The sequence below is a fragment of the Sebastes fasciatus genome, chromosome 14, assembly GCF_043250625.1.
Source record: "Sebastes fasciatus isolate fSebFas1 chromosome 14, fSebFas1.pri, whole genome shotgun sequence".
Taxonomy (NCBI): Eukaryota; Metazoa; Chordata; class Actinopteri; order Perciformes; family Sebastidae; genus Sebastes; species Sebastes fasciatus.
In genome coordinates, this window is record NC_133808.1 from 22,983,652 (window position 1) to 22,998,874 (window position 15,223).

General features: G+C 37.9%; 1 protein-coding gene across 1 annotated transcript; it reads left to right on the plus strand.

Moving 5' to 3' along the window:
* Positions 1-2,260: 2,260 nt before the first annotated feature.
* chpfa (chondroitin polymerizing factor a) lies at positions 2,261-14,945 on the plus strand. Its single transcript, XM_074659741.1, has 4 exons — positions 2,261-2,774; positions 6,178-6,742; positions 9,394-9,576; positions 10,285-14,945. The coding sequence occupies exons 1-4, from the start codon at positions 2,473-2,475 to the stop codon at positions 11,545-11,547; spliced, it is 2,313 nt and encodes a 770-aa protein (XP_074515842.1). The 5' UTR covers positions 2,261-2,472; the 3' UTR covers positions 11,548-14,945.
* Positions 14,946-15,223: the final 278 nt, after the last annotated feature.

Below are 15,223 nucleotides of genomic sequence, written 5' to 3' on the forward strand. Positions count from 1 at the left end.
AACCTAACTCTGGATAAATTCTTAAAAAGATTATGTGGTATGAATTAGGTAATGTAAGGTAAATTCAATTAAAAAACAATAGATTTACAAGCCTATATTCACAAAAAACACACAAAAATGAACCATCATCTCCACCAAAAGCACAGCATTGACATCTCTGCAAGAGCAAAACAAGTGACCTGGAAAAAGAGAATAAACTTAAATATCTTAAAGGATCAATGTGTTGCATTTAGGGGGCTCTGTTGGCAGAAATGGAGAATAATATGTTTTCTATAGTGTATAATCACATAAAAATAAGAATTCTTGTGTTTTTGTTACCATAGAATGAGCCGTTGGCTTTTATATACATAGGGAGCGAGTCCTACAGTTCTACAGTAGCCCAGAACGGACAAACCAAATTCTGGCTCTAGAGAGGGCCATTCGCGTTTTCACGTCGGCAACCGTAGTTCTCCTACACGCCTGGCACACGGTCTTGACTAGAAGGTAACCCACAAGTTGGAAAACGTGCAAAAACTCGCAAGACTCACTGCCCGACGAACTATCCTAACCTTAAATATTCAAGGTCAATGCCGAACCTCAACGTTCTCGCGAAAGTTTTGCAACTTGTGGTTTATCTTCTAGACATAACGTTGGCTCACAATAGGAAGTTTCAGTTGGTTGCAATCTGCAACCTCACTGCTAGATGTTGCCAAATCCTACACACTGTTCCTTTAAATGAAACATCTGAAATCATACAAATTATACCAAATGTATTTGTACAAAGAAAGTGGATGTGTACTTTATGAATGCAACAAAATATGATAACAAGATACGATATACAGTATATAACCAGTTTGTATTATAATCACCATTGCTCTCATTTAGATTAAATAAGATAGAACTTGAAGGGGCACATCACAATGAAAGTGCTAAAAGCAGTAGGACTTGTTAACAGCAGATGGAGTCAGTATAAAGTGTTCACTGTCCAGCACTGAGAGAGAATACTGAAGGCCAATGCGAAGAAAGATCTCAATGGGGCACCTTGTTGGTATCAGTCTGCTAATGAAGGTGTTCATCCAGAAAGGGATTAAGGTGCATGTCAGTCCCATGATGGCGGAGAAAGTATTCACATCCTTCAGCAAAACCACACCCAAAAAATTCTCCATTACTGTACAAGTAAAGTGAGAATGAAATGAAATTCCACCTGAACATATCAGGTTATTGTCATTTTAGAAAATATCAGGTTGTCATTTTTATACTGTAAAATATATTTTATTATTAATCTATGTATTTATTTATTTTTATTATTTATTTATATTATTTATTGAAAAACCAGAGCATGTATACTTTATGTAACAGCAGTATTGAATTTTCTCAATTTAAAGAAAAAAAAATATATCCCTCCGCGCTGCAGACTATTAACAAAATTGCACAAGTGGAAAAATGATATTGCACAGTGAGAATGAAATGAAATTCCACCTGAACATATCAGGTTATTGTCATTTTAGAAAATACCAGATTATTGTCATTTTTATACTATAAAATATATTTTATTATTTATTTATATTATTTATTGAAAAACCAGAGCATGTATACTTTATGTAACAACAGTATTGCATTTTCTCAATTTAAAAAAACAAAACAAAAATATCCCTCCGCGCTGCAGACTATTAACAAAATTGCACAAGTGGAAAATGATATTGCACAGTGAGAATGAAATGAAATTCCACCTGAACATATCAGGTTATTGTCATTTTAGAAAATACCAGATTATTGTCATTTTTATACTGTAAAATATATTTTATTATTAATCTATGTATTTATTTATTTGTATTATTTATTTATATTATTTATTGAAAAACCAGAGCATGTATACTTTATGTAACAACAGTATTGAATTTTCTCAATTTAAAAAAACAAAACAAAAATATCCCTCCGCGCTGCAGACTATTAACAAAATTGCACAAGTGGAAAATGATATTGCACAGTGAGAATTAAATGAAATTCCACCTGAACATATCAGGTTATTGTCATTTTAGAAAATATCAGGTTATTGTCATATTTATACTGTAAAATATATTTTATTATTTATTATTTATCTATGAATTTATTTATTTATTTTTATTATTTATTTATATTTTTATTGAAAAACCAGAGAATGTATACTTTATGTAGAAACAGTATTGAATTTCCTCAATTTAAAAAACAAAACAAAAATATCCCTCCGCGCTGTGCAGCCTGGATTCATCCGCCCAGTCTGGATATAGTCCCTCCTCCTCTGACGTCAGTCCGCTGGAGGAGGAGCCAGGCAGCAGCTACACTGACACGTAAGAATCCTGCGTAACATTTAAGGAGGAAGTTACATATTTTCCTTTAAGTTGGATGTGGATACAAGCTCCTTGGAGTCAGACTTGATGTAGTTGACCTCCTTGTGTCCCGGACCAGAGAGGCCTGTTCAGGGACTCTTCACACCAGAGAGCAGCCGACAACAAGATGAGGTTCTCGGCGTTTATTTCTGTGCTGCGGTCGGTCGGCCCGGTGGTAATCGGTATTTCTTTAGGCTTCACGTTGAGTTTGTTGAGTGTGAACTGGACGGAAGAAGCAGCTTGTTACCGGGACGACGGTAAGGAGGCAGAGGAGGTGACTGTGAGTCAGGATGGACAGCTGAAAGGAGCCAGAAAGCCCAACTCTATCTCTCTGTCCACCGGTACCGAGCTGGAGTCCGAGGAGGACTTTGAACCCAGAATAGTCCCCTATAAACAAGTCCAGCAGGGAGCCCCCAAGAAAGTCTTCAGGTAAGCTTTGTGTTTACTTTAACTGCTCTGGAACCAGACTTGCATATTGATGAGGTGTACAGGTGTCACTAGTTTTCATGTGGGTATGTGTGGGTGAATATTATGGAGGACTGAAACTGCCAAAATCAAAATAAATGAATAAATACATGACTTGATAAATAAATAAATGTCATTAGAGTAAGCAAAACTAATATTAAAAACAAATGTCGGCATTTATTTATTGATAAAATGTGTTTTAATTTATTTATTTATTTATCTTTGTTATTTATTTATTATTCTGTTTAATTTTCCCTTTTATATATTTAATTGTATTCCTTTTATTTTTTTTATTTATTATATATTCTTTAAATGTATGAATTTATGTATGCATTTTTCCATTGGCATTTCCCCCCTTATTTATTTCCACAAACTTATTTATTTTATTTATTATTCTTCTGTTTAATTTTCCCTTTTATATATTTATGTATTTATTTTTATTATTTATTCTTGCATTTATTTATTTATTTTTGCACTTACTTTTTTTTATTTATTATATATTTTTTTCTTAAATGTATGGATTCATTTATGTATTTTTCCATTGACATTTCACCCCTTATTTATTTCCCCAAACTTATTTATTTTATTTATTATTTTTCTGTTTAATTTTTCCTTTTATATATTTATCTATTTATTTTTATTATGCATTTATTATTAATTTATTTTTGCACTTATTTATTTTATTTATTTATTATTAATTTATTTTTTGCACTTATCTTTTTAATTTATTATATATTTAGTCTTAAATGTATGGATTTATTTATGTATTTTTCCATTAACATTTGACCCCTTATTTATTTCCCCAAACTTATTTATTTATGTATTCTTTTCTTTATACATTTCTGCATCATTGTGTAAATGAGGGGGCTGACAATAAATGCATAAACACATAAATAAATACTAATAAATCTAAAAAAATACGTGCAAAAATAAATGCATGAATAAATAAAAGGGGAAATTAAACAGGATAATTTGCTTCTTTTATTTATTTATCTTTGTATTAATTCCCTTATTTATTTACTCTTCTATGAAGGACGGAGATTCCGTCTGCCATAAAATATGGCAGGCATAACTAAGTATATATTTTTTTCCACTAGTTTTTATTTCAAATTGTCAGTATAGAAAGTAACAGAAAGAAACATTATAAACACTTATTTCGCATAGCGAAAACATAAACGAAAAGCAGTGGCAAACATAAAAAAGACAACAGAACTGAAACAAATCCAACATAAAATAAAGTAGAAATAAACACGCTAGAGTATAACAATAAATTCACTTAAAAACATTGAAGATATTCATTGTTTATCTTCCAAACTTTCTTTGAGTCAATATCACTCCAATAAAATGATATAACTAAGTATAATTCTGCAGTATTTTTCCTCTCCCTGATGTCACTGGCCTTCAACAAGATGCCACAGAAAGTCTACAGCCCCACTTCATTCCCTGCTGCTACAGAGCTGAGGTCAACTACATTTTGTGCCATGTCTCCATGCTGAATGAGTTACATTTTCTTTGTAAACAGGCAGACATTTCCAAGATTTCCTGGATGGAGACCTTGTTTGAATGTTAGCCCTCACACCCACAGTGCTTGCATTGCATTGCAATTCTGAAAAAAAGACTTTTCCCTGTGGAAAAGGTCTTCTGAGGTTAAAGCATTTCAGCATCCAAGTTTCACAGGCAACCAGTGCCATGTGGTGGTGTGGTATAAAAAGTAGGGCTGCAACTAATGGTACATGTCCAAACAGGCGCTGCCTTTCCATGCTTCCCATCCATTGTCTATTGTAAGCAGCCGTGCAATGCATTCTGGTAGCATGGTGGCGTGGTAGATTCTAGAGACGGGGCGTCACGTTGGCCGCTCCTCATTTGCATAAAGTTGAGTTTTGACTACTTTATGCAAATCAAGGGGGTCCGATGCAACCCGCCGCTTCTGGAAACTTTTAAACTAACCATTGTCGATCCAAAATAAAGACAGATTCAGCAACTGCACGGCTTATTTATTGCCTCAAATGTTTTCAGAAACACATTTCGGCAAACTATTTTTGTGATATAAGAGAAGGAAGTTTCCAAACGAGCCGCCATGTTGGTTCCAGTTTGAAAGCTGGGAGCAGCAGCCTACGAGGAAAAGCGTTCATCCCATCGGGTGCCTTGTGCCTAGTGGCAGCCCATCAAGTGTCCAATGCTGGGAAGCGATGTGATCTCTTGCGATAAAAAAACGCCCCTGTGGACATTTACCATATTTATTATTTTCATCATCGATTAATGACGATTGTTTTCTTGATTAATTGATTAATGGTTTAGTTTATTTATGGAGTGTCAAAAAGTGGTGAAAAAAGCTCATAACTATCCAAAATCCAAAGTGATGTGTTCAAATTAGGGCTGTGTATTGGCAAAAATCTGGAGATACAATGCGTATCATGATACAGGTGTTACGATTCAATATATTGCGATACTGTAAGCAAGGTGATATATTGCAATTTTTTTTTTTTAAATCAAATTTTAGGAAAACTGTCAAAGTATATAAAAAAACACCACCATATGTGTAAAATTTGAATAAAAAAAGTTTACTTTTGTCCCTTTAACATCCAACATCATAGCACTACTTTGAGAAGACACTGCACTTACAAAGTAATGATGACTCAGTTAATTTTTGCGTGTAAATTATTAGTTAAAAATCGATACTGTGATTTTGAGAATCGATACAAACATATCGCGATACTCAATATTTTTTATATTTTCTTACACCCCTAGTTCAAATGTCTTATTTTATCTGACCAACAGTCCAAAACCCAAATATATTTAATTTACTAATATATATATGTCAAAGAAAAGTAGCAAATCCTTACGTTTGAGATGCTGGAACCAGCAAATGTTTGGCGAAAAGAATGATTTATTTTCGTTCAATCTGCTTCAATTAGAAATTGTTGAAGCTCTAATGTGAGGCATATTAGATGCCAAGTACAGGACAATAGAGACATAAAAAGTTAGGTTGGGTTACAGTTTCAATGATGAATCACAGTCAAGTCCTTGCATGTTTACTTTTCCAGCGAGCTTATGGTTTTTCCTGTTATTCTGTATTTCTGGATATTTACATACACCCACGACTTCCATGACATTTGGTGGACAAACCTACAGATCTTAATCTGGATCCAACATTTCTGCTTTTTATAAACTACTGTTTCCAGTTCTTATTATTCCCATCGATTTCAGGGTCAGTTAATAAACTAAACATGAAAGTTATAGTAAGAAAATGGTCAAACTAAGTAAGTTGGAGAATTGTTCAGCGTTGGTTAAAGTTTGTTGTCAAGTGTAGTTTTAGTTAAAATGTTTATTTAGCATGTATTCAGTAGCTGTTTGTTGTCTTTTTCAGGGCTAAATACATCAGCTCAGAGTTGGGGATGCGAGAGCGTCTGTTCGTCGGTGTCCTGACATCCAAAAACACCATAAACACTCTGGGCGTAGCCGTCAATCGCACCATCAGCCATCACTTTGACACGGTGATATTCTTCACTGGCATGCGCAACCGCAAAGTCCCTCACGGCATGTTTGTTATCTCTCATGGAGACGAGAGGCTGATATGGAACATGTTTCAGAACATCAAATACATTTTAGACCATTACATCAATGAATACGATTGGTTTTACTTCGTCCAAGACGACGCCTACACGGAAGCTGACAGGATCAAGACCCTGGTGGATCACATGAGTATGGATCGAGAGCTTTACATGGGCAGTCCTGAGGAGTTCATAGGTGGACAAATGGAGGGGAAGTACTGCTACGGAGGGTTCGGGTACGTCCTGTCGCGGACCTTGCTCCTGCGACTCCAGCCCTACCTGGAAAACTGTAGGAATGACATCCTGAGCGCGAGGCCTGATGAGTGGCTCGGAAGATGCATCATCGATTACACAAACACAAACTGCGTCAGTGAATATGAGGTAGGTTGAGTGTTTTCTTAACTGGGCACGTCATCATACTGCCTTTAGTCAACACCGTACATCTCTTCTCAATATACATACTTTTTTAAATCTATAAAACTGTGTCTCGGCTTCTTAATGTTTGATGTTTAAAGTGATAGTTTGGGTGTTTTGAAGTGGGGTTGTATGAGGTACTAAAAATCAATATACTTTATGTTTAAGTGTACACTATATTTAGAATATTTTCACCTCTTTACCTTGACTTCAGACAGCTCTTTACGACGGGGAACTGAAGCTGTTTTATCCATCTGTGCTCTCACCAAAGCCACCAGACTCCATTGAAAAAACCTGTAATTTGATCTCGCAGAACACAGGGGTTGCTGGTCTACCGCTGCCTCGATCGGTTAGTTTGTTTGTGCTATTGGTGAATCCCAACTAACCAAAGTCACACGATAACACAAACAAACTAACCGATAGAGAAAGCGGTAGACCAGCAACCCCCGTGTTCTGCTTTGTAAAATTACAGTTTTTTTTCAATGGAGTCTGGTTGCTTAGGTGAGAGCATTGATAACGGCTTCAGTTCCCCATCGGAAACAGAGACTGTATACAGTAGCTGTCTGACGGCAAGGTAAAATGGCGAAAATATTCTGAATAAAGTGTACACTTAAACTGATACTGATTTTTTTTTTAGGTGAGCCTTCATTTTAGGCGTTAAAATACATTTTGCTGCCGGTCCCGTCCACAGCAGTACATGGCTTTGCTTCAATGCGTTAACTCAAATCTGTTTCTCCAAACTGGGGGCGTGCTGACCGTTATCTACTGTAGATAACACACTAACAATGGATAAATTCCTCATACAACCCCCTTCAAAACACCCGAACTATCCCTTTTAAAGGAATGAGAATGAGGCAGTTTCTAGTTAAAATGAATGACGAGCAACAGAGATAAAAAGTTACTCAGACTGTCACTCGGAACCGTTTGGGAGACGGGTTAAAGGTTCTCCTTCTCGACAGAAAAACAAAACTGCCACGGCAGAAATCATGCTGTGCCTCTGGGACACACTTAAAACTGACAGACAGCTATATAAAAGTGTAATCACCATTCTAGCAACAGAGGTGGTATTTATATTACAGAGTAGATTGCTAATACCCTTTAGCCTTTCCTCCACCGCTCCAGCAGCAGCACGGAATAGGTAAACAGGGAAGCAGAGCGCAGCTGAGTTCAGCCTTGCTTAGGTTCAATGGTGTGAAAATCCCCTGTGGGTCAACATGCCCTGCTCCTGTAATGTCATTAGCATTTAAGGTCAAACAAGCTCTGTGGAGACCTGATCTGTCCCAGTGCCCTTTCAGACGATTGTTTGTTGTATTCAGCACAGTGTGCTTCATCCATGCCAAAGTTGGTGGTTTGTCTTTACTATTTATACAATTTACATGCAAGCCAGTATTTTTGTAGTTATTCCACTATCTTTTGCTTCCATTTTCTCCTCCTCGGCCGAGACACAGTGCAGGAAACCATCTTGTCACGCAGTTGAGAGTGAGTTGCATGGCTAACTAAAGTGCCCTGAGCCAGCAGAGCTCCAGCAGAGCCCCCTAAACGAGGGAGGGAAGCAGGGGGAAAGTTAAAAGGCTCGGTGTGGGTGAAGAAAACAGCTTGAACACCGAGCCAGACATCAATTTTTTTCTGTTACAAGAGAACATTGATGACAATTAGGCACGGATAATGCTTCACTAAGTGCACCACTACAGTCTGTTGGCAAACATTCACAACAGAGTGGCCTCGCTGCTCAGTTAAGCAGCGTCTCCATTCTTTGTTCTTTTAATAGCTTGATCAGATTGGATTCACTTTTTTTTTAATCACTCAAGCTCCTTAGGTGACTACTCTGTTTTCGGCTTAAGTGACTGTGTCTTTAAGTGGGATTCTGGTGCCAGTGAGTCACGTCATTTGTGTTGAACCTTTAAATTCTTGCTTTTTAACCTGATACTTTATTATATAAAAAGTGGTGAAATTAATTAAGATAAAGCATCTCTTAAACCTCATATTCCCAGGACAAATTTAATTCCTGAAATGATCAAAACTCTTACAGTAGAAACGATAGTATTCAGTTCTTACACAATGAATCTCTCTCTCTCTCCTTCACTATGCAATTATGGTTGAAACTTGGGCTGCAACTACAGTAACGATCATTTTCATCGGCGATTAATCTCTTGATTACTTTCTTGAATAATTGATTAGTTGTTTGCTTTATAAAATGTCAGAAAATTGTGAAAAATGATGACGTCCTCAGATGTCTTGTTTTGCCCACAACTCAAAGATATTCAGTTTACTGTCATAGAGGAGAAAAGACTAGAAAATATTCACATTTAAGAAGCTGGAATCAGACAATTTTGACAGTTTTTCTCTTATGTTTTACTCAAACCAATCGATCAAACATCAAAGTAGTTGGCGATTAATTTAATAGTTGACTGCTATTGAAGAAATCGTTGCAGCTCTAATTGCAACCAGCCCGTTTGCAGTGAAGTTGAGCCAACAAGATGATATCTAGATGGCGTGCGATGTCTGTTTTAATGGAAGTAGCACAGCGCAACAACTACGCTTGGAAAAACATTAAGCATGTTTCATGTCATTCTGGATTTGAGATGCCTCATGAAAAGACGTCTCTGTTTTCTTCTCAGGGTCTTCAGTACCACCATTATGAGTTGGGGAAAAACTCTGATCCGAATAAAGAACAAAGTGAACAGTTCAAGAGAGCTCTGACTGTCCATCCAGTGTCCGACCCCGAACAGATGTACAGGCTGCACAGATACTTCACTGAGATAGAACTCCAGAAGACTTACGATGAGATTGCTAAGCTGCAGGTAAGCTGCTTTTCAAGTGTCACAAATCACCCATGGTTCAGGCAAAAATAAAAACCTGGCCGGTCAGCAACTGTCTAGATCTGAACAGGGCTAATTTCGTCAGCGATAACTGACTGTCAACGACCGTTTTTTCCATGACTAAGACAAGACGATGATGAGACGGCACCGACGTCATTAAACACTAATGATGACAATATCAAACATGCAATATCATTGATGAAAAAGACAAGCTAAAAGGTAGTTTAAAAACATAAAAACATTACCAAAATCTCTCTTTATTTTTGTAACTTTCCACCTTCTCTTCCCTTCTCTCTGTCTCAAACACAGCCTGTCTCTGTCCTTGTTGTCTCCGTCCTCAGTCCTGACAATTGTGCTACTATAATGCATAAAGTTGGCGGTTTGTGTGGTTGAGTAATGCATGTTTTTACATGTTGGGTGGACGGATTGGCTCTCATAACGGACCGGTGGGTGCGACTGAACCGTGCATCATTAATGAGCTCAGTCAGGACGACTCAAACTAACCGCAATTAGATTAAATAAAAAAAATAGCTGACATAATTAAGAGAGAAAACATTTTGACTTAAATCAAATGACTTTTTGGCGACTAAAACTGGACTAAAACGTTTGGAGTTGTTGTTGTTTTAAGATTAAATCTAAAATAGCTGCCAAGATGAACACTGGATCTGAACACTTCTTCTGTCTCCACAGGCAGAAATAAAGAACGTGAGTGTGGTCGCCTTTGAGGGCAACCGAACCGCCCAGTGGCCCGTGGGGATCAATCCGCCTTTTGAACCAAAATCTCGGTTTGAAGTTCTGAAGTGGGAATACTTTACAGAGGAGGAGATTTATTCATGCATCGATGGCTCTCCAAAGTGTGAGCTGCAGGGTATTGACCGCATGGACGTGGCTGATGTCATTGAAACCGCCATGGTGGAGCTGAACAAGAAGTACAAGCCTGTCCTGCACTTGAAAAAGCAGCAGCTGATTAACGGGTACCGGCGCTTCGACCCCGTCAGGGGCATGGAGTACACCTTGGACCTCCAGCTGGAGGTGGTGAACCAGAAAGGTCACAGCCGTTCCATCACTAAGCGAGTTCATCTGGTGCGACCTTTGAGCCGGATTGAGATCATCCCCATGCCCTATGTCACCGAGGCGACAAGGATTCACATCATTATCCCTCTTACTCTGCAGGATCGGAGCTATGTTGACCATTTCCTGGAAGTCTTTGCCTCGAATGCTTTTGAGACGAGTGAAAACGCCATCCTGACATTCTTGTTTATTTATGACCCAGTGGAGGCACAGCAAGTCAACCAGAATGATATATTTGCCAGCGTGAAGACACAGATAACCACTTATGAACGCAAATACCCCTCTGTAAAAATCCCATGGATTAGCGTCAAGACTGAAATGCCATCCCAGATCAAATTCATGGACATCATCTCGAAGAAGCACCCAGTTGACTCGCTGTTCTTCTTGGCTAACGTCAACACAAATGTTAATTCAGAATTTCTGAACCGCTGCCGCATGAACTCCATAAACAACTGGCAGGTCTTCTTCCCCATCCATTTCCAGGACTTCAACCCCGATGTGGCCTACCACAACCAGCAGCGTCCGGCCACAGTCGATCTGATCAAGGACGCGGGCCACTTTGACCGCAGGTCATTTGAAGAAGCGTGTTTTTACAACTCGGACTACATGGCGACGCGCACGCGAATGGTGGCAGACGTCCAAGAGAACGAAGACATCCTAGAGACTCTGGACATCTTCGACATGTTCTTAAAGTATTCGGATCTGCACGTGTTCAGGGCAGTGGAGCCGGCGTTGCACCAGCAGTACAGCTACCAAGCCTGCAACCCGCGGCTAAGTGAAGACATCTATCATAGGTGTGTTCAGAGCAACATGGAAGGTCTCGGTTCTCGCTCACAGCTCGCCATGCTGCAGTTTGAGCAAGAACAAGGAAACAGCACTTGAAAACACCATTGAACTTCTGCATGTCTTCAAATGGACGTTGTGTTTGTTGTAATAGAGTGCTGAAGGAATGAGTCCTAAAACCCGGAAATTAGTTAGCATTTTTGCACTTCAATGGGTTTTTTGAATGAGTTTTTAGTTGGATGCCAGAAATAAGGTCTGTGGTTAACACAAGCTTGAGATTTTAACATTTTTTGTTCTACGACACATTTCTTTTGGATTTTGGAAAAATCCCATTGGCTTTTTGTCGAGGGAACCAGTGCGAGGCTAACTTCCTGGTTGGCCTACAAAAATGCGTCATCCTCGCAGCACTCTTATAGCCTTGATGCAAGCTAGAATTTGGGAAAACCCGTGTCTGGGGGCTGATATGTGACCCTGAGTGACATTCTCCATCTTTCAGTGTGCATCAAGGATTATTTGGTTTGTTAGCCTTTTTAGTTTAGTACAATGAATGCAGTACATTCCTAATGAAACCTTTCCTTCAATGTTTACAATACTTGTCCATACAGATGAGTTGCTAGAACCAAATGTTTTTGCTGACGATTCTGAGAGCTGCGTTAAGTTGATTTTTGACCACTAGGTGGCAGAAACTCACAGCAGCAGAGCCTTGACGTAGAGCTGTTTATGTTAAAGGTGTCCACTGCACATCCATTGGACACAGATCGTCTTTCTCTTCTGGTATTCCAACCGATTTGACTGTTATCAGGCCGCTACATAGGCGTTATTAGTCGCTATAAGCACCATAGATGGGGCCTACTACACCTACTTACTTAAAAACAACACGATATAACATGTTAAACTGAATGAACCGTTTTGAACACAAACAAAAAGGCTTCTTTATGTTTAGGCAAAAAAAACTACAACTTCTTTAGGTTTAGGCAAAAAAATAAACAGTTAGGTTTAGGCAATAAAACTAAGACTTCTTTAGGTTTAGACAAACAACAACAAACACACAAAAGGGATGCAAACTTCGGTCTCCAGGGTATAGATTGGGAATAGAGAACCTACTAGTGGGTGTAGTAGGGCCCTATTGACCCACATCTATGGGGCTTATAGCCACCGATAACGCCTATTTAATAGCCTGACAACGGTCTAATCGGCTGGATATTCACTGGGATCAGAAGTTCTAGCAGCAACGCTTTCACATTTCTAGAATGTCGTTTATTGTTGATATCAAAGATATTGTTAAATGGAGCTTTAATATAATATATAGCTCTAATGGATATACATTAGTATATTGCACCACAGGTTGTGTGCCCCTTCACATTGAAACATTGAGCTTTTGATATACTTATTTGAGTATTTGCAAAAGCGCTTCTTTGTATACGTGCCTTCACACTGACTTTTCATATGCTTACTGTTTTGAAATTATGTCTTTGTTACACAGTTTTGCAGTTCATCGCTTCAGGTGACGCACAGCTGCTGTTTTTCATTATGCAGCATGAATAACAGTTCTGAATGGGTGGGAGATATTATCTTTCACTGTGGATAAAGCCTGTTACATCGCTGGGAGAAGTGAATGGGTAGTCGGTCAACCTTAACTTTTTTTAAAGGTGACTTGGAAATATCATGATCACAACCGTCTACAGGTTGTATACGTGCCTCAAAGCAGGGGAGGAGTTGGTAGAAAGGATCTTCCTCAGAGGTCATAGATGAAGACTGGTGTGTATTTGAGTTTAAGTTTTCTCTATGAAACCTTTTGATGTTGTAAGAAAATGTACATGCAGGAGGCAAAGGAGAATTATGAATAATGGGGGAAAAAAAATCACCTCAGTAAATGTCTGAGGTGATTTCCCAGGTGAGTCCTCATTGAAGTGGTACTTTAAAAACAGGATTTAATTAGTTTAGAGATGATTGATATTAAAGGAACAGTGTGTAGCATGTAGGGGGATCTATTGGCAGAAATGGAATATAATAAGTATGTTTCTTTAGTGTATAATCACCTAAAATTATGTATCATTGTGTCAGGTTTAACATGCTTGGTACACGGGAGAAGTTTCAGCTGGTTGCAATCTGCAACCTCACCACTAGGTGCCGCCACATCCTACACACTGTTCCTTTAAGAATGTATAAAACATGTTTTTTACACGTCATCAAGTATAGCAGACAGTTTTTATACTCTAAACGAAAGGTGTTTAAATGTTCCAAAGTATTTTGGACTGTGTTGTTAAAGATTTTGTAAGTTATTGAATGATGTCTTTGTCCTCCATGTCCTGAGCTCAGTTTTAGAAATGGCTGCTTTCTCCCAGTCGCAGTGCAGTCCAATGGGAGGCCTTTTCTACGTTATTGAGTGATGGTTTGTGGAGGTAGCTGTATTGGACACCAGAGAGTTATTGGTATATTATAATGTGCAATATGACAGATAACACAACTGGCTAGATGTCTGAGGGAGGACTTTTAATTTAATTTCAAAGACATTTGTTCACATACTGTTCATGACATACAGTACATAACTAAGACTTTCTGTTCAATGTTAAGTAAATACACTGTAATTTCTTTAAGACCTTTAATGTATTTTACTGACACTAGACACTTTTCATCAGATTTACTTTAAAATACATTAAATTAAGTCATTTTTATTTAACTTTAATTGGATTTAAAGTATTTGTTGGAGACACTACATCCACACAGTGTTTGCTGTATTTTCTACCATGTGAACAAAGATTTTTATAACGCATCTCTTTCTTGACGAGAGCAGAAGGGTACGACACTAATAATGTGCGCAATTGGAAACTGAATCTTCCAAAAAACCACTGTGAAAGATGGAGGGCTTAGATTACATTTTGAAGTTACTGTGGTGATCTGCGTCGTCTCTGCCTCCCGTAGACGTGAGGAGCTTAATATTAAGCGTGCGTGGCAGATTAATCACGCCGTGTTGTTAACACAGCCGCCATCGCTGAGCGAAGTCTCTATGTATTTTGTTCATAACTTATTTATCTGTCGTTTCTCTATGAATTATGCAGATTCTGAATACTTCCGCACTAACAGAGGCTTTCATGACATTCTCTGTACATGTATAAATATTTTATAGATTCTATTTTTAAGCCTTTTTTAGCTTTATGTACACAGCAATTGATACTTTTATTATTTTTGGTGACACAATTAAGCATATACTGTATCTTACTTTGTATTTTGTGCATTGAAAATCATGTCATTTGACCATGAGACAATTTAAAATGTGTTTTTCACTCACTTTCGATCAAATAATTCATTTAAAAAAGCAGGCAAATACATATGCTTGTTTTAAATTTCCATTGATGTTTGGTTTACATTATTTTATGCATATGGGTACTAGTATAACCAAAGTTTTAATTATTGCTCATCACGTTAAATTGTGTGCTGTAATTCCCAATGAACTGTGAATTATTGTAATTTTTAAATAAAGAGTATTTGAATATAAACCTCTTTTTGTTCTCTTTTTAAGATAAGAAAATAGTGTTTTTTTTTTTATTGCAGCTACAAAATCCAGTTTGTCCTTTAGGTGTCAGCAGAAGAGCGTGTTTACCGTCTGCAGCTCAGGTCCTATAGAGCAGAACGGGCTGCCAGATGCAGCATTACTGAACAGCATTTAGAAATCATATTTCTAACACAGACTGCTATCTCATTCGTGTTCCCAGCGCGTGCTCGGTAGCACTGCAGTTAACATTCCTGCCCATGTCAGACCCGAGGTATTCCTGAT

Coding starts and splice junctions, on each gene's coding strand:
- chpfa (XM_074659741.1), top strand. CDS start 2,473: ATGAGGTTCTCGGCGTTTATTTCTGTGCTGCGGTCGGTCGGCCCGGTG. Junction 2,775..6,177: donor GCCCCCAAGAAAGTCTTCAG/GTAAGCTTTGTG, acceptor TGTCTTTTTCAG/GGCTAAATACATCAGCTCAG. Junction 9,577..10,284: donor ATGAGATTGCTAAGCTGCAG/GTAAGCTGCTTT, acceptor CTGTCTCCACAG/GCAGAAATAAAGAACGTGAG.